Below are 19,164 nucleotides of genomic sequence, written 5' to 3'. Positions count from 1 at the left end.
ACAATATTATAACAAGTCAATTTTCTACTTTGAACAAAAATTGCAGTACGATTATTGTAGTTTCACGAGGTGTTGCAGCAATCAGCACTATTATCAAGCCTTGGGTAAAACCAGCTTTCAGTGTGATTTTATTGTCCTACCATATCCATTTTCACGGCAGAAAGATGCGACCTTCCCATGATGACAGGCAGGGAATCCTTTTATTCTGTAATATAACAATGTCACCTTCACATGGATTTCTGATCAAATTACAGGCCAGCATGCCCTGTTCTCGTGTTCCACTTTTTATCTATAATATCAGACATTTTATGTCCGTGTTTTCTTTTTGAACAAACCTGTGATTTGTGAGTAGGTGTATATGAGAAAATAGCAATGGACAAAGAGCTTTGGTAAAAATTTTGTGTGGGAGCCCCAATCTTATTTTCTGACAAGGAAGGAAACAAAGTAGAAAAACAGTAGAAAACATGATATTTTTTGCCATATGGTTCCAAAATAATACTGCCATAATCGCACAAATATTAATTCCCTATGGTGCGCAATTATAATTGTGTCCAATCAGCAGTCAGATTACCCATTGCCGTTTAGGACCAGGTTTAAGCACAGGCAAAAGGGGTGTTTGCCATAGGGTCTCCTACACTCTATCTCGCATACCGTACAGTCGGTTTATATGGCTCAAAAGGGGCCCACACAAAAACTGTCAGCGGTGCAGAATGCTCTGCTGTCATCAGAAAGCAGCCTACAGATTTCTTCATTTTAGTTACTTGGAGTACTGCATGGCATATATTAGACACTGTATGGTGGTAATATTTTGGAGCATTGTGTCAGCATTTTTGTGTGTGCCATATGGTGATATTTTTGGGGCAAACATGAACTGCTGCATCCTAACCTTGTCAGTAACCTAAAACAACCATTTCTTTTTCAAATGTCGACTCTCCCTTTATTAGGAAACTGGGCTATAGCACAAAAAATGTGGGAACCCTTTTATTGACCCAGGCTAATTTTATTTTATTTTTTAACATATGAAATGAGAATGTGTAAAATAAAATTCTTTGTATTTCCTTCAACTATAATAATGGATTACATAATGAATGATCTCTTTGCCATATAGTTTATTGTCCTGTCCTTGACTATACCCAAATGCATCAATATTCTGCTGTCCTATTATACTTTTTACCTATTTTTCTTCATTATTCTCTACTGGAAGTCACAGTCTAAGACCTCTTACCCACGACCGTATGCCCTCCGAGATATACAGTCCGTGAGCGGGCCATATGTCCCGGAGCGGCATTGATCGTGTGCACGGGAGCGCACAGCATCATAGATTACAATGATGCTGTGCACGTCGGGCCGCCCGCGGGGCTATTGTCCCGCACTCATAAGATCATATAAGTGTGGGACAATAGCCCGCGGGCGGCCCGACGTCCACAGCATGATTGTAATCTATGATGCTGTGCACACGATCATTGCCACTCCGGGACATATTGCCCGCTCACGGAGCGTATATCTCGGAGGGCATACGGTCGTGTGCAAGAGGCCTTAATGAAATGTCACAGGAAAGTTTCTTTCAAAAGTTCCTTTCCATAAGGTACTTTTATGAGCATTTGTACCCACCTAATAGCCTCCCAAAGTGCTGGTCAGAGAAAATAGATTCTGCTTAACAATGTAACAAAGCTAAAGGATATATTAGACACCCGATGCTGCTGATGATTGTTGGGATCACTATGCCATTGCTCGTCCACATGCAGGCAGCGATGTGCTGGCGGCAGATCACTATTACACAGCGCGATCTGCTGCAGGCACCATTGTGATTTTTAAGCATGCATAAAAGTAAAAATTGCCCGATGAACAAGCCTTTGCTCATTCATCAGGCATTTGGAGGCAGTATTAGACTGCCAGATGCCGCTAACAAGCGTTCCTGGCAGCCTATTTCCCCCCTAAAAAGAGTCACACTTATCTTAGAAGGCAGTAGTAGTCAGACTGTCCTGACTCTAAAGGTCCCTTTACACGGGAGGATATTACAGCAGGTTGTCAGGAAGGAAGTGTTCCTTCACGACAATTGGCTGATCACTAATGGAGGATACCGCTGCATTTATATGCAGAGATCTCCTCCAGAATATGGGGAGGAGCGACCGATAATGCCATAGCTCTTCCCCATAAGGACTCATTGTTTGTCGGCAGGAGATCGGGTTTACACAGCACGATCTGCTGCCAGTAAGCAATCATTTTTGTGTGCGCAATAACAAGTGTTTCGCTCGTTCATCGAGTAATTAGCGGTACATTTACACCACCTGATCATCGCTAACGCCATAATCTTTGCAATTCTCAGCCCATCTAAAGGGCCCTTTACATTCGAGGCCACTGACCTTATTCGGTTTGAGGTTTCCCTTTGATTTAATGACTAAATAAGGGTTTTACATAGTAGCAGTTGAGGAGCAGAGACCCTTTGAACACGGTGAGAAGAAATTCCACTACTACGTGGCCCGTAAATAGAAAACATGCTGGCAGTCATGACATCAATCAAGCTGTGAAATTGGTGCCCATGTGCAGGGCTGTATGCATAGGGTCTTATGGCAAAACTCATACTGGGTCTAACTTCCCCTGAGACCTTAGCCAAATCTATGTTGTTATCAAATTAAGTAGAAATTATTTTTTTTCACTTCATTTCTTGAAATAGCAGGGAGTATTGTTTTTTTGACTGCTAAATTAGATAATGTTGGCTGTATCCAGCCACCACTAGGGGGAGCTAGCTGCATAATGGGGGCAGTATAAATGAGCCCCCTCTAGTGCAATGGAGCTTTCCTTCAGGTTTACATTGTTGCCATTGTGGATGACTATGTACAGTACCATCTTTCTCTAGAAATCTAATTTCATTTCACTTGAGACAAATGAAAACAAAATGTCAATCACTAAAAATTCAGTTTAAAATCCTGGGTGACGTCTCAGATTCCAGAAGAGAGATCTGTTCTATAAGCTAATCAATGACATAACTCATGTCTGCAATATAATACACACAGAGAAAGCTGCTAGTGAAGATTCACAGATGGCACAAGTTAAAAACAAACAGAAACATGAAAATCTGGTTCTAATGATGTTGTTTTCTCCAGTTTCATCCATAAACTTGATCTTTTTTTTCTTTTTTTCCCCCTGTTAATGTGACTTACAGCATATTTATCTTCTTATCTTAAAGGAAAGTATATTTATTAAGGTAATTCTATGTGGGCCAATAGAGGGAATCAGGAGACAGTAGGCACTAGATAGGGGGTTTAGACCACAAAAGCAGGGGGAGCATTACGAAGCCTCCCAAGTTTCTGCTCGGCAGCCCCATACCTCCAAACTTTTACCTCTCTTGGTCCTTAAGAGAACTACAAAACTCCCAGAAATGCCTTCTTTGGGACAAATTTGCTTAAGGAATGGTTGGTAGGTATGCCAACCTGTGAATATTAGGTAGCTCGTTGGGGCTTTCCCAACAATTCAGTGACAGAGCTACAGTTGTAGAATATGGCTTCTAGCACTGGTCTAATCTGTCAGCAACTGATAATAATACAGATATTTCAGTTTTGGCCAAGGAATTAAATTGCTTTGGTCCAAGATTAAAAAAAAACAAAAACACCTGTAAGTGCCCTCATTCAGAGCTTTAGCTACCATGCCATACACTGAAGAGGAACCATCTATGTCCTCGGTTGCATCTTAACAATAAGTAATCCCCAACTCCAGAAAAATACATTACAACAAACTCCCTGAGTGTTGAGTACCATCCTTAAGTTTTGATCTCGGCACTGGAAAACTACCTTGGGCATTTTTGGCAAAATTTAGGTTTGGCAATTGAAGGCATTTAAGCTCAACCCTTGGCAACGCCCCAAACTTATGGGTGTGATTTACATGGTTGGGGCCAGGTCAATCTGAATTTTCCAGGATTGTATCTGAAAATTTTGGACTGTGACAACTACTGTACACCTCGTGATATTAGGCCCATTAATCTCTTAGAAACACACAGATGCTGCACACATGATCCAATATTTCATATGGACTGTGGAGTCTATTTTTCAATGATGACAAATCAAATAGCAAATTCTAGATCTACTAAACACCTTATTGAGTCCTGATGCCATCCCTTTAATTTATGTCTTACTCTGCCTGTTCATATTGGAACCAATTTCTCTCCTCCTTACATTGTCCCATTGTTTCTTCTTCTTCATCTCCTTATAAGTATGATTAAAAAGCATATCTAGTGCTGCTCCCATCCTCTAGAACCATCTTCCTCACCCCATTAGACTCCCACTTTTATATTGTTTAATAAGTCCTTACAAAATCTCTCAACAGTATCAACTATCTTCATTTCCATCCTAATATTGCATTACAAGTAGCTGTAATAATCTCCATTTTAGCTAGTGAATCTAGTGTCCGATATCTGTTAGGTTTTAGACATTTGCTTTTAGATTTTATACTTTTACTCTTTAGATTTTAGACATCTTTTTACTGTATCTTGTTTCTGCATAGATACATGAATAATATACATATAGCTTTTACCCCTGAGTGCGATACTTTTTGCCATTCACAGTGGATGACTTTGCAGTTGTTCACTCCTGAGACATTTGAATAGATCTAGTAGTAGAGACAGATCTGGATTATGAACACATTGGGATGTCTAAAGTAGCCTCTACTAATTTGGGTCATTTTTCCTATTATCGAATTCTGAGTTAATGGGGGGTTCTTCTGTACAGGATCTTCATTTCTTGGACAAAGTGTAGATAGCTTACAAAACATGTTTCTCTCTTTTGAGAACTTGACCTGCTTTACACAAATAGCCCATTGATTTGAATGGCAATGTGTTATACTTAGTTTCTCCTGTGGTAGCGCTGCAGGAAAATTAAACACTACCAGGTCTCCTAACAGAATACAGCTGATCACTGATTTTTTTTTTAAGGAAGACGTGAATGAAAGATTGTTTCGATTCTTATAGAATATTGTTAGGAAATGTATAAAACTATGTGAAAAGTGAGAGAGAGTTGTGCACAACAAGCAATCAGGACTCTGCCTTAAAAAAATATATTACTGGTAATAGCTGAAATTTGATTGGTTGTTATAGGCACCACCCATGTTTTTGTTTTCCCTTTTTGTTATTTTGTTTTTATTAACATCGTACTTGTTTCCTTTTATACTAGATTTATCATATTTAAGAATTTGTTGAGAAGCCACTGTGGGACGTGGTTGGTTACAGAGTAAGCACTTTTTTCATTCCACTTAAATCTGCGGTTTATTTTGGAAGGAGCTGAGATTTGTTCGGGTTACTCTTTAAAATGTGCACAGATGCAAGTCAACACAAGAGAAAAAAAAGATGTTGGAGACGTGCCCAGACAGATTTTAAATTGTGCTCTGTACTGTGACAGAGGTTGCCATGCAACATCCACCCCCTGTCACAGTGGAGGTGGAGAATATTTGGGACATCTTTTTAAGTTAGTTTGAATAGTGGATGTTTAGAATCTTTTTTTTTTTTTTAAGCTATTCGTCTCAGATACCGTAAGAAAATCATCCTATACATTCAGGTCTACAATTCTTCAGTAAGGCTACTTTCACACTAGCGTTAATATTTTCCGGTATTGAGATCCGTCATAGGGTCTCAATACCAGAAAAAAAGCTTCAGATTTTTCCCCATTCATTGTCAATTAGGACAAAACGCAACTGAACAGAACGGAATGCTTTCATTTGTGAATGGAATTGCCCTCTGATTTATTTAGTGCTGTAAGGGACCGATCTCTCTCTCAGGGGTTGGCAATGACAGACTTCTCATCAAACAGGGGGTTTTCAAGCTCAACCAGTTCTTTATTTGTCACACAACACTTCACACTTCCCAGTTTGGCGTCACTTGGCACAATAAAGTCGCAGCTTCACTTCACAATGTGCCGGCTAGGCACTCACTATACAGAGGTCTCCCTAACTCACCTCTAGGTCAGTGTTCACACTGTGGTATTCAGTTAGACAGCCCCCTAGCTGTGACCAGTGCAACCCACCAGTCATCCTGGTAGAAGCAGCGAAATACAGTCAGGTCCATAAATATTGGGACATCGACACAATTCTAACATTTTTGGCTCTATACACCATGGATTTGAAATGAAACTAACAAGATGTGCTTTAACTGCAGACTGTCAGCTTTAATTTGAGGGTATTTACATCCAAATCAGGTGAACAGGGTAGGAATTACAACAGTTTGCATATGTGCCTCCCACTTGTTAAGGGACCAAAAGTAATGGGACATAATAATAATCATAAATCAAACTTTCACTTTTGAATACTTGGTTGCAAATACTTTGCAGTCAATTACAGCCTGAATTCTGGACCGCATAGACATCACCAGACACTGGGTTTCATCCCTGGTGATGCTCTGCCAGGCCTCTACTGCAACTATCTTCAGTTCCTGCTTGTTCTTGGGGCATTTTCCCTCCAGTTTTGTCTTTAGCAAGTGAAATGCATGCTCAATCGGATTCAGGTCAGGTGATTGACTTTGCCATTGCATAACATTCCACTTCTTCCCCTTAAAAAACTCTTTGGTTGCTTTTGCAGTATGCTTTGGGTCATTGTCCATCTGCACTGTGAAGCGCCGTCCAATAAGTTCTGAAGCATTTGGCTGAATATGAGCAGATAATATTGCCCGAAACACTTCAGAATTCATCCTGCTGCTTTTGTCAGCAGTCACATCATCAATAAATACAAGAGAACCAGTTCCATTGGCAGCCATACATGCCCACGCCATGACACTACCACCACCATGCTTCACTGATGAGGTGGTATGCTTAGGATCATGAGCAGTTCCTTTCCTTTTCCATACTCTTCTCTTCCCATCACTCTGGTTCAAGTTGATCTTGGTCTCATCTGTCCATAGGATGTTGTTCCAAAACTGTGAAGGTTTTTTTTAGATGTCGTTTGGCAAACTCTAATCTGGCCTTCCTGTTTTTGAGTCTCACCAATGGTTTACATCTTGTGGTGAACCCTCTGTATTCACTCTGGTGAAGTCTTCTCTTGATTGTTGACTTTGACACACATACACCTACCTCCTGGAGAGTGTTCTTGATCTGGCCAACTGTTGTGAAGGGTGTTTTCTTCACCAGGGAAAGAATTCTTCGGTCATCCACCACAGTTGTTTTCCGTGGTCTTCCAGGTATTTTGGTGTTGCTGAGCTCACCGGTGCGTTTCTTCTTTTTAAGAATGTTCCAAACAGTTGTTTTGACCACGCCTAATGTTTTTGCTATCTCTCTGATGGGTTTGCAGGGATTTGAGAAAAAGAGAGATAGGCGGCACTGCCAGACGTTACAGATGTAATGATTACCCGGTCCCCAGCACCTGTCACTTTAACACTGTCGGTGGTGCACGACCTCAATAGTATAAGTATGCAAATATGGAAGATGATAGAGCAGGCGGCACTCACCAGCGTTGATAGACGGTTCTTTATTCTTACAAAAGTTAAGACAGGCACTTCGGGCTGGAGCATATGGTGCGGTAAGACACAGCTGAGGTCAGCGGCAACGGCCGTTTCGTGCTAACTTGCGCATCATCAGGCCAGTGACTGAGTAGCGCTCACAGGCGCATCTTATACTCGTCACTGTGTCTAGTCGTCATAGCAACCACGACGCTTAGACTTCTTTTCTACCGCCCATACGGTCGAGCCCAGCTGAATACAATTAACACACTCACAGCGGTAAGACTGGAGATTTAAATGAACACACTCAGGTCATTCCTGTCATTAAGTCCTAAAGGACCCACGGCGTCGGCTCTTATAATCCATGCGGATTCTCTCTGCAGGAGTGCCCACCTCGGGACCTAATTGGCACCTGCTCTATCCCCACAAAAGAGAGGCACTGTGGGTTGCCTCCATGTTCATTACATACATGCTCAATGAGCCTGGTGCAACCTTTTCCTGTTTTGAGAGAATTTAGGTGTTCCCTAAATCTCTCAAATAGGGGGCGAATAGTTTTGCCTATATAAAAGGCTCCGCATTGGCAAGTGACCAAGTAGACCCCATAATTACTCCTGCAAGTAATGAATTGAGTGACGGGGTGCAAAACCCCCCCCAAAAGACTCTGATGGGTTTGTTTAGTTTTTTCAGCCTAATGATGGCTTGCTTCCCTGATAGTGACAGCTCTTTGGATCTCATCTTGAGAGTTGACAGCAACAGATTCCAAATGCAAATAGCACACTTGAAATTAACTCTGGACCTTTTTTTTGCTCATTGTAATTGGGATAATGAGGGAATAACACACACCTGGCCATGGAACAGCTGAGAAGCCAATTGTCCCATTATTTTTGGTCCCTTAACAAGTGGGAGGCACATATGCAAACTGTTATAATTCCTACACCGTTCACCTGATTTGGATGTAAATACCCTCAAATTAAAGCTCACAGTCTGCAGGTAAAGCACATCTTGTCTGTTTCATTCCAAATCCATTGTGGTGTATAGAGCCAAACATGTTAGAATTGTGTCAATGTCCCAATATTTATGGACCTGACTGTACCTTGGGGTGATATGGTCCAGCAGTCCTTCTGACTCTGACTGTGCGACACCTCTCTTCTTCAGACATCACTGGGTCCCCCCAACCTCAGGCTTCCTTAGCCTTGTGGCCGCCCAGCCCTCCTGGCTGGAACCACACAGAGCCACTGCAGGCTTCCTTCTCAATTCCCTCAAACCCAGGCTTCCTCAGCCTTCTGGCCCCCAGCCCTCCTGGCTGGGACCACACAGGCCCTCTGCAAGTCTGTTCCCTGGGACCTAACTCCTCCTCTCACACACTGAGGATTGCTTTATTCCCAAGTGATTATCGCACCTGGCCTCACCTCAGGCCAGGTGATCGTGGGGAAAACACAGCAAATCATACCATACATCTCCTCCGATAGGTTTCCTGCACCATCCTAGGAGACGCATAGCTTCCCTCTTCATATTTAAGGCCTGTTACTGCCTCACGGTACCATCAGTAAGTAATGACTTAGCTTTTTAATGGTATATGCAAGTGCAGGCTCTGGACAATGAAGTTGCATGATTATGGTTTACTGTGACAAGGTATGACTGCAGAAGAATTACATATAAATGTGTGGGGAAAAAGTTGGATTTTATGTACCCTATTTTTCCCATTCATTCCAAGAAAATATTAGATTGTTAGCTGGATGGGATAAAAAAAAATCCTACCTTTGGCGAATTATCAAGTTTCTTCAAGGAATCAATTACTGTCCCAGCTTATATCTTAAAAGCCCAGTCTTCCATGTTTCTCATGTTTGGCCCTCTTCTGTTGGCCCCAATTTCTACTGACCACACCGTGTACGGTAATTGTAGCACCCTTCTAATTTCTTTACCCCCTTTTTGCTCCTGTATTGACCTTATATAATATTGTCCTAGGTTTGAAAGCAGGGGCGTAGCTAAAGGCTCATGGGCCATGGTGCAAGAGTTCAGCTTGGGCCCCCTTCCCTCAGTGCTTTGTGGCCAGGGAAGCACATAGCCTTTGTGCTGCCTGAGGCAAAAAGTGAAACGGCATCCCCGATGCCAAACTCTTGACCTAACCCCTTCCCTCCAGCCAGAAGTGTTACTTGACCAGCATGCACTTTCTATAATACCGGTGTCTTCTTATGTGGCACAAGGGTCTTTGGGCCCCCTCAGGCTCCTGGGCATGGTAGTGACTGCTATCTCTGCCCCCTCTATAGCTACGCCCCTGTGTGTAAGCCATATATTATCCTTGTTAATCAACTTTAAAGAACTTCTAGACCTTAGGCAAGTGATGATCAATAGAGTCATGTGGCAAGCCCTTACCTATAGCGACCATGGCATGGTAATCACAAAAATTCAGCTCCTCGACTTTGCTGTCATAGACTGCAAAGGAAGTTAGGTGTGACTGCTATCTGTCTGTCCATATCACAGCTCTAAAATAGTCATCTGACAGCAAGATGCACAAAAGTTTTTGGCTGTGCAACTTGTCAGAGACTTGTGTGTAGTCCCAGTCTTAGGGTCCATTCACACGTCCGTAGTGTATTGCGGATCCGCAATACACCCGGCCGACACCCCCATAGAACTGTCTATTCTTGTCCGCAATTGCAGACAAGAATAGGACATGTTCTATTTTTTTCCGGAGCCGCGGACCGGAAGATCGGGGGCGCGCTCCAGAAATGCAGATGCGGACAGCACACTGTGTACTGTCCGCATCCATTCCTGCCCTATAGAAAATGAATGGGTCCTCACCTGTTCCGCAATTTGCGGAACAGATGCGGACCCATTCTGCGGACGTGTGAATGGACCCTTTCTCAACTATTCTTCTGGCCCTGAACATGATCATTGACAGCCATAACATGCTTAGTATCAGTGAAATATATGGATTGGTAGGACTCTGTCCAGTTGAAAAATAGCACTGCTTTAAGTACCATCAAGGAGACCAGGGTAAAAGAGCAAGGTCACAGGAGTATCAGAAACTACAGGAGAGTACATGTAGTGCCATGGAAAGAATCCTGAAAATCGTCTTTGTGTTTGCTATATATCAGTGGCAATCCAGTTTATCTGGCTATGTCGCTCTTATCAGTTGCCCAAGCCTCAGAGATAAGGAGTGAATGGCAGAGAGATACAGTGAGTGAATAGCTACTTGAGTTGAAGTAGGTGTTTTCTGTCCTTTTGACAAAGCCACATTCACTGTCGTACAGCAGCTGTCGGCTAATAGTATCTGACAGAGCTATCACTGAAGATAAAAGCGGCCTTTATTCTTTAATGCCCCTATTGTATTATAAACCCAATGTCCTAAAGTCAGTTATATCTCTGACACGGACTCTTCACTTTCATTGATTTCTAGCAATATTAACATCCATTCTGGTTAGTCAGTGGGACTAAGGCCCCTTTCACATGGGCGAGTTTTCCGCGCGTGTGCAATGCGTGAGTTGAACGCATTGCACCTGCACTGAATCAGGACCCATTTATTTCTATGGGGCTGTTCACATGAGCGGTGATTTTCACGCATCACTTCTGCGTTGCGTGAAAATCCTAGCAAGCTCTATTTTGTGCGTTTTTCACGCAACGCAGGCCCCATAGAAGTGAATGGGGCTGCGTGAAAATCGCAAGCAAGTGCGGATGCGGTGCGATTTTCACGCACGGTTGCTAGGTGACGATCAGGATGGGGACCCAATCTTTATTATTTTCCCTTATAAAATAATAGCATTCTGAATACAAAAATAGGGGTTAAAAAATAATAATAATAATATTTAACTCACCTTAATCCACTTGCTCGCGCAGCCCTGCTTCTCATCTTTGCGGTGTACAGGACCTGTGGTGACGTCACTCCGGTCATCACATGGTCCATCACAGGATCTTTTTACCATGGTGATTGATCATGTGATGGACCATGTGATGACCGAAGTGACATCACCACAGGTCCTTTTCCTGTACACAGCAAAGAAGAGAAGCCGGGCTGCGCGAGCAAGTGGATTAAGGTGAGTTAAATTTTTATTTTATTTTTTTTAACCCCTCCAGCGCTATTGTACTATGTATTCTGTATTCAGAATGCTATTATTTTCCCTTGTAACCATGTTATAAGGGAAAATAATAAAGATCGGGTCCCCATCCCGATCGTCACCTAGCAACCGTGTGTGAAAATCGCACTGCATCCGCACTTGCTTGCGGATGCTTGCGATTTTCGTGCAGCCGCATTCACTTCTATGGGGCCTGCATTGCGTGACAAAACGCACAAAATAGAGCTTGCTGCGATTTTCACGCAACGCACAAGTCATGCGTGAAAATTACCGCTCATGTGAACAGCCCCATAGAAATGAATGGGTCCTGATTCAGTGCGGGTGCAATGCGTTCAACTCACGCATTGCACCCGTGCAGAAAACTCGCCCGTGTGAAAGGGGCCTAAGAGTTAAAGGGGCTCTATAGAACACATGCAGATACTTCTATTATGGCGAGCATCCTAATGTTGCAGGTTATGAGGGTAGGTACGATATATGGTGAGCACCAGAATGTTGCAGGGTTACAGTGGATCGAAGGAAGACTTGCCTAGGCTTTGATCCTAAATTTTAGAGCTAAGGGAAAATACCAATACTAAGATGGATCCTACTTGGTTGTAATCAACCCTCACATAAAGATGATAGCTTATAATAATCACAAGTCCACAGAAAAACTAGTGTGACACGGTATACTAGATATTCCAAGATAGCAACTAGTGATATAATTGGAAAAAGTAAATAGGATTATCTAGGGCATAATATATCATACACGTAAACAGTGCGGGCCACTTGGTGCGGTTACTCACGGTTCCCGTGATTTTTGCGTGGTGCCACTTGTTGAAGTAATTCACGGTTACTGTGATTTGGGAAGATAACGCCCACCGGGTTGGATGTCTTGTGCCTGGGTGTCCCTTTTGATGGTGCTGCTTGATGGATAGATCCACAGCTTATATAGATTAAAGAATGACACGCATCGGGTTATGAAGTCACAAGGGTGGAAGTGGTCGGGAGATGACTTGTCCCTAGGTGTCCCTTTTTAGGCTATCCCTGCCTAAAAGCGGAGCACCCGCCCCGAAAGGGGCGACCCCACTTCTCGGTGGCTAAACCATGGAATATGCCCTAGAAAGCCCTAAATACACTTGTCAAGCTGAGTCCCGACGCGTTTTACCATCCAAGATGATAATGGTTCATCAGGGGACAAAAAGTGCCAAAGATGAAGGAAAGGATACTGGCAGCCTAGATATAGTGAATATCTAGGCAGCCAGTATCCTTTTCTTCATCTTTAGCACTTATTTTTTTCAATGTGCAGATAGTTCTGTACTAATAACCCCTCCATCCACCCCTACATACAGGGTAATACAGCGCCACATACCTCTTACATCCAGTGACATCTCTTTGATGTAGATGTTCTTTTTCATCATCTTCTCCTTTCAGACCAGACCACCATTTTTCAGCCATTTCTCGTCTCTGCAGTTTGACAAACAAAATCTTAGTTTACTACTTTTCCATCATCCTCCCATCTTCTTGACAAATCATCCTACCACCCCCAATACTGTGCTGCTGTGCTCCCCAATACTATACTGCAGAAACAGATAAACCCCCTGATAATAGTAGTACCATGCAGATAGTGCCCTTCAATAATTATTTGCAAACAGTGCCCTAAAATAACTGCGCCCAGCAAATAGTGCCCCTGACACTAATAGTGTAAACATAACGTCCCCCAAAAATAATTGTGGTAAGCTGATACTGTGCCAAGGTGCCCCTACAGTAATAGTGCTCCCAAAAGTCCCACCAATAGGAATAATTCTCTGCTAGAGCACACATGGTAGTAATCGTGCTCCTACAGTGCCCCCAACATGTCCCCGCTGTGCCCCAGAAGTAATAATGCTCCCATAGTGCCCATACTAGTAGTACAAAAAGCCCATCATAATGCCCCCCAGTAGTAATAATTCTCCTTATAATGTGCCAGTGCAAAAAAAACAACCTTTTTTAATGCCCCCAGTTGAGCTAATGTCCCCATAGTGCCCCAGTAAATGGCCCCATAGTGCTCCTCTCCCCTCTTCTTCCTAGTGCTCCACATAATGTACCAGTATAAAATGCCCCATATATAGTGCCCCAGTAGATACCCTCAGTGTCCCCCATAATTTGCAAGTGCCCCCCATAGATGAGCCCATAGTACTCCTCTCTCCCCTTCCCCATAGTACCCACCATAATGTACCCAGGTATAAAATTCCCCTATACAGAGCCCCCCATATAAAATACCTCTTCTTTGTGGCCTTTAGAAGAAGCCGCCGTAGTGTTCCTGTCCTCCTTCCCCCATATAAAATACCCCTTCTTTGTGGCCTCAGTAGATGCCCCCATAGATTCCCCCCAATAGTGTGCCAGTAACAACTGCCCCCATAGATGCCCCCAATCATGTGCCAGTAACTAGTGCCCCCATAGATGCCCCCCAATCATGTGCCAGTAACAAGTACTCCCATAGATGCCCCCAATCATTTGCCAGTAACAAGTACCCCCATAGATGCCCCCAATCATGTGCCAGTAAAAGGTGTCCCCATAGATGCCCCCCAATCATGTGCCAGTAACAGGTGCCCCCATAGATGCCCCCCAATCATGTGCCAGTAATAGTACCATATAAAAAAAAATAAACACTTATACTTACCTCCATCAGGCTGGCAGCGATGCGATGCAGGCCTCTTCCGGCCTGTGTCTTACGCTATATGGCTCAGGCGGCATGATGACGTAATCGGGCCGCCTGCATCGGCCTCTGATAGGCTGCAGGCCTAGTGCCTGCAGTCTATCAGAGGAACGGGGAAGGGAGACGCCTCTCCCTCCCCTGCCCCCCTGCAGCACTTCCATCTGTATCGCTGCCTTGAGGATGGCGATACAGATGACTATGGAGATGAGCTCTTCCGCAATAGAAGCGCTCATCTCCATGTTCCCTGCCGTGGTCCCCCACGTCACCAGTGGCCAGCAGGGCTCAAGAGGCAGCTGTCTTGGGCCCCCAGGAGCAACTGGGCCCGGGGCAGCTGCCCTTTTTGCCCTGCGTTAAAGACAGCCCTGTTGGTATATCTAGTGTCACACTAGTTTTTCTGTAGACTTATGATTATTATAAGCTATCGTCTTTATGTGAGGGTTAATTATATTTTATTTTATACTATTAAAAGTAAAATTTTAGGGGTTTTTGCTCTTTGTGTAAGTCAATATTCTATAACTCCGCTACTTGTGTCTTTATGAGCTTATTAAAAATAGTAACAAAATGTCCGTATACAGTAGATATACAGTAGATCCCATCAAATCTTATACTTTTGTGTCTTTATCTCTCTTGTCAAGGTCATAATTTTCCCATCGGGGTTTCCCTTGTCTACAGACGTGGTCATTATATAAGCTGTCATATAGACGGGATTTCTGCTTGTGAGTGTAACACATATTTAGCTCCTGAATATTTCAGCAAGGTTGCCTTGAAGGTGCTGTTAAGTGATCTGAAGTGTTCATCAGTGATGGCTAGAACATTGGTTTTCCTGGGCAGAGGAATAAAGTGATGGTGTGTTAAACACTATAGAGTGGTTTAGTATTGACCTTTGTAATTCAATCACTGTCTTTGCATCTCTCTGTTAATGAACGACAAGGTTGTAATAAATACTTAAAGGTTATTTCATGAGAGATTCATAGATCTTATGGAATTATTTCCAGTAAATCAACATTTCGCTGATATCATTGATACCAAATCCCACCCAGCTTCCCCATACACATACACGACGTGTAAATGTGTGTTCTATGGGGAGAGCAGAGAAAGCAGCCACCATAAACTTCTTGTGGCAACTTATTTCCAGGAAGAACAAAAGGATTGGAGAAAATATTCATTATGTCTGACCCTTGTCTTCCCTGACATCATTTGTTGAGGGAGAGTTGGGAGCTCCCCATACAAATTAGTGTGAGCCGAAACCGTCACTCTCGGTGGGTTCGCTGACAAAAGACTAATGTGTATGACCACCTTTACAGTACATGTCTTTACAGTACATGACCACAGATCATCAGCTTCCACTAGCAATACTAGCCCCTGGTCTTCAAAAGAAAAATAAACTCCAGTTCTTTGGGTACATGGTAGTGACCTGGGATGAATCTTTTGCTTGATTCCTGAAGTAAATAAAAGGGTTTCTGCTATTCTTATGTAGAGTAAAAAAAAGTTATATATCTTTCAAATATAATTCGAATTTTAACTCTTCTACAATTTTCAAGATTTCTGTCAGTAAATGGAAACATTCTGAGCCTGAGAACTAGTGTTTACAGATGCAGGGTCCAGATGGACCTGCAATGGTCAGCTGAGTGTCCTGCAGCTTAATGGGCAGAACATGATCAATAAAATGAATATCGCCCCTTTAAAAATACTTTTTAGACTGAAATAGGACCGAGCTACTGGGCTCATTAATTTCTAAATACATCCTCTGCATAGACAAAGACTTAAGATTATGGGAAACCTCTCAGAATAACCACTTCTTTGAGAAGACTACTCCTTTAGGGCTTGTTCACACGACCGTTGCCGTATTGTGGCCCGCATACGGCGGGTCCGCAATACACGGGGCACCGGCCGTGTGCATTCCGCATCATGGAAGTGGGCCAATTCACTTGTCCGCAAATCCGGAGATACGGAACGGAACCACGTAACGGAACCCTACGGAAGCACTACAGAGTGCTTCCGTGGGTTCTGTTCCGTGCCTCCGCACCGCAAAAAGATAGAACTTGCTCTATCTTTTTGCGGAACAGACGGATCGCAGACCCCATTCAAGTGAATGGGGTCGCGATCTGCATGTGGCAGCCCCACGGCCGGTGCCCATGCATTGTGAACCACAATTTGCGTTCCACAGCATGGGCACGGAGGGGAAACGGTCGTGCGAACAAGCCCTTAACCAGACCCTTCCGGTGACAGACATCATCATCTTTGAGAAGAGCGGTTCTCTAGAAGATAACTATTTAATATAGGTTTGGACTGCTGCCTCAAAGAAGGTTTCACTGTATGAACATTCTAGCTTCCTGAAGCCGCCACTAGAGAGAGCTAAGGAGCTTATTGTATAGTGGTTATACGGTACTTTGAACTCGGTTAATAAAGCTGAGTGTAGTAAATGTCTAAGCTCCCCCTAATGGTAGCTACAGACAGAATGACTTGCAGCATTTAACTTTATGTCTATATAGAGGATTGCCACAAAAAGAGGGCTCCAACTGCTATAAAGATATACCGTATTAAGACAAGTTGAATGTAAAAATGACCTGGTGTCTAAAGTTGGTCATTCCCTTTTAGGTGTTCATGGTATATACATGTTAACTTTCCTTTATTTTTCAAGGAAAATGTATACAGGGGTGTAGGTGAAAGTGATACCTCCCCAGAGCTAACATTATATCTGGATTGAATTAAGTCATGACATCATCACATATGACAAGTGCTTTCAGGAGAGGATTAATGAAAATACAAGTTGATCTGTATTAATATCAAATGGTATGATCCACAAAGCAGTGTTTATTGAGAACATGTGCATAGAGTTACATTATTGAGGAAACAGCGCCCACTGTACACAGGTTGTCAAGCACTTTGTCAGCTGGAAATTACCGAGAATGCATTGCAGTGTGGGAATGCTGCCAACCACAAGACGGGCGCCAGCTGAGATCAATTTTCTTATCACATGTAAAAAAGACAGGGCTAGAATTCTGGAATGTAACGCTAACTACCTTATATTTTGTTCTCATAACAGGCCATTCCTGATGCTCCCACCTTTAATGGAATGGATCCGTGTTGCCGTAGCTCATGCCGGATACCGCCGCAGTTTCTCCGTAGATAGCGATGATGTCCGTCAGGCTGCTCGACTTCTACTTCCTGGTGTGGACTGTGAACCACGGCAGCTAAAGTATGTGCTTCCATGCAAATCTACTTTCTATAAGGAGTTCTCGTGTTAAAGGTCCTCCATTCCTACACCAATACTGGAAGGGTCTTGTGGGAGATACTGACCCTTTTCCCATCAGTATTTGCTGTTTTGTAAAGTCACCTGTTGCCCAGTGGACAGCATGCTGGCTCAGTGGTTAGCAGTTTTGACTTGTAGCACTGGGGTCCTGACCATGGGCAACAACTGTATGTTCTGCCTTTGTGGGGCTCTCCTCTCACACTTCAAAAACACACGGATAGGTTCCTTTGGGGTTTATACTATGGGCACATGGGAGTGATGACAATCTCTTTATATAGAGCTTCAGAAGATATAAATGAATAAAATAACAGCTCTATACACAAACCTCACATTTAGTTAACAGAATGGAGCCCTAAGGAGAGGACTTCCCTAAAAACCACTCAAAGGGATTAGCCACTTTGGGAATCTTCTTTCCATATGTTGTAATTGAAGTGGTTACTATTAGCTATGGGAGCACTACAAAGATTAGTTTTCTTTTTCGGTGAAAAAACAGTATGCCTGTGTACTACAAAGATGTCGCTGGAGTCTGTGTAATGCTTCATTTCCTCTATAGCATTGCTGCAGGGGAAATGAATAGTAAGTGGCTGATTTCGCAGGCAATAGCTGCTGATAGTTAGTGGTCCCAGCAGTGCAGTCCTGCTATTATCAGCTCATCATTAAGAAAACAGTTGCTGGACCAAAGTGGGATAGGCTTTTTATTTTGTAAGAGGCACCTTACACCACACCACAATGTGAATGTGGAGGGCCCAAAGTGAAACACATCCATCACGCTCGATTACACAGGCCGATGCAAAGTGAATGTGGGTGGAACGATTGCTACCGCGGTCATTTCTCCCTCATTGTGTTCTATTGACTATCGGCAGCACATTCCTGATTAAACAGGGACATGTGCTGCCGATGAAAGATGCCCATACGCTGATAAACGAGTGTTTTCTCATTCATCGGCTGCTCAATTATATGGCCCAATTATCAGGCATGAGTGTATTGGCCTACTAGGGCCCAAAAGCATACCCACAAACTAAAAGTGGCCAACTCATTGGATAGAAGCTGGTTGATGGTTGAACAGCAGTTGAACAAACAATCATTTGGTGAACAATCGTTTCGCAGACACAGCCATACACACTTTAGTCCATATTGGTGGTTACTGTTGTTTAGACTGGCTATACATGTTCAATTGAACCAAGTGATGGATGAAAGATCTTTCATAGAAAGATGTATGAACAACATTTTTATGTACAAAAGATCTTTCATTCGATATTTCAAACACAGCTGACATCTTTTCAGACAATGGTCTGTCATCGGTCAGCCAAAATGATCATTCGTTGTTAAATTCGATCCAACAAACCATCCTTTTTGTTGACATCATCCATTATGATCAACTTTAGACTAACATGTGACCACCTTAAGAAAAAACCCTTTAAAAAAGAGTCATAATGAAGTGTGGCCTGCTCCCTCCAGGGGGAAAGGTTTGGGTATTAAAAACGGAATCTCTGAACTTTTTATCTATTCTGCACTTTGTTTAAACTGATGATCTATCCCCTGGATAGATCATCAGCATCTGATCGGCGGGGGTCCGACACCTGGCCAAGTGACGTCACGACTTGTATCAACTGGCCAAGGCGGGGCTAAGCTCCATTCCACGGAACGGAGCTCAGCCGCACCCAGGCCAGTGATACTAGTCGTGAAGTCACTGTGCCTGCGGTAAACGGTGAGAAGGCCGCGGCGCTGCTGGACCGCTGCTGCCTTCTCAAACAGC

The 19,164-nt window shown here is 43.2% G+C and overlaps 1 protein-coding gene across 2 annotated transcripts in view; it reads left to right on the top strand.

Annotated features, from left to right (window-relative positions):
* The window catches only part of BTBD11 (BTB domain containing 11), a 230,005-nt gene that overhangs the window by 165,409 nt on the left and 45,432 nt on the right, over window positions 1-19,164 (top strand). For both annotated transcript variants that reach the window (XM_040439449.1, XM_040439440.1), the window contains one exon: window positions 17,202-17,354. In XM_040439449.1, coding sequence (XP_040295383.1) covers window positions 17,202-17,354 — 153 coding nt within the window. The remainder of the gene's footprint in view (window positions 1-17,201; window positions 17,355-19,164) is intronic.

The sequence above is a fragment of the Bufo bufo genome, chromosome 1 (genome assembly GCF_905171765.1).
Source record: "Bufo bufo chromosome 1, aBufBuf1.1, whole genome shotgun sequence".
Classification (NCBI taxonomy): domain Eukaryota; kingdom Metazoa; phylum Chordata; class Amphibia; order Anura; family Bufonidae; genus Bufo; species Bufo bufo.
This window is presented reverse-complemented; position numbering and strand designations above follow the sequence as displayed.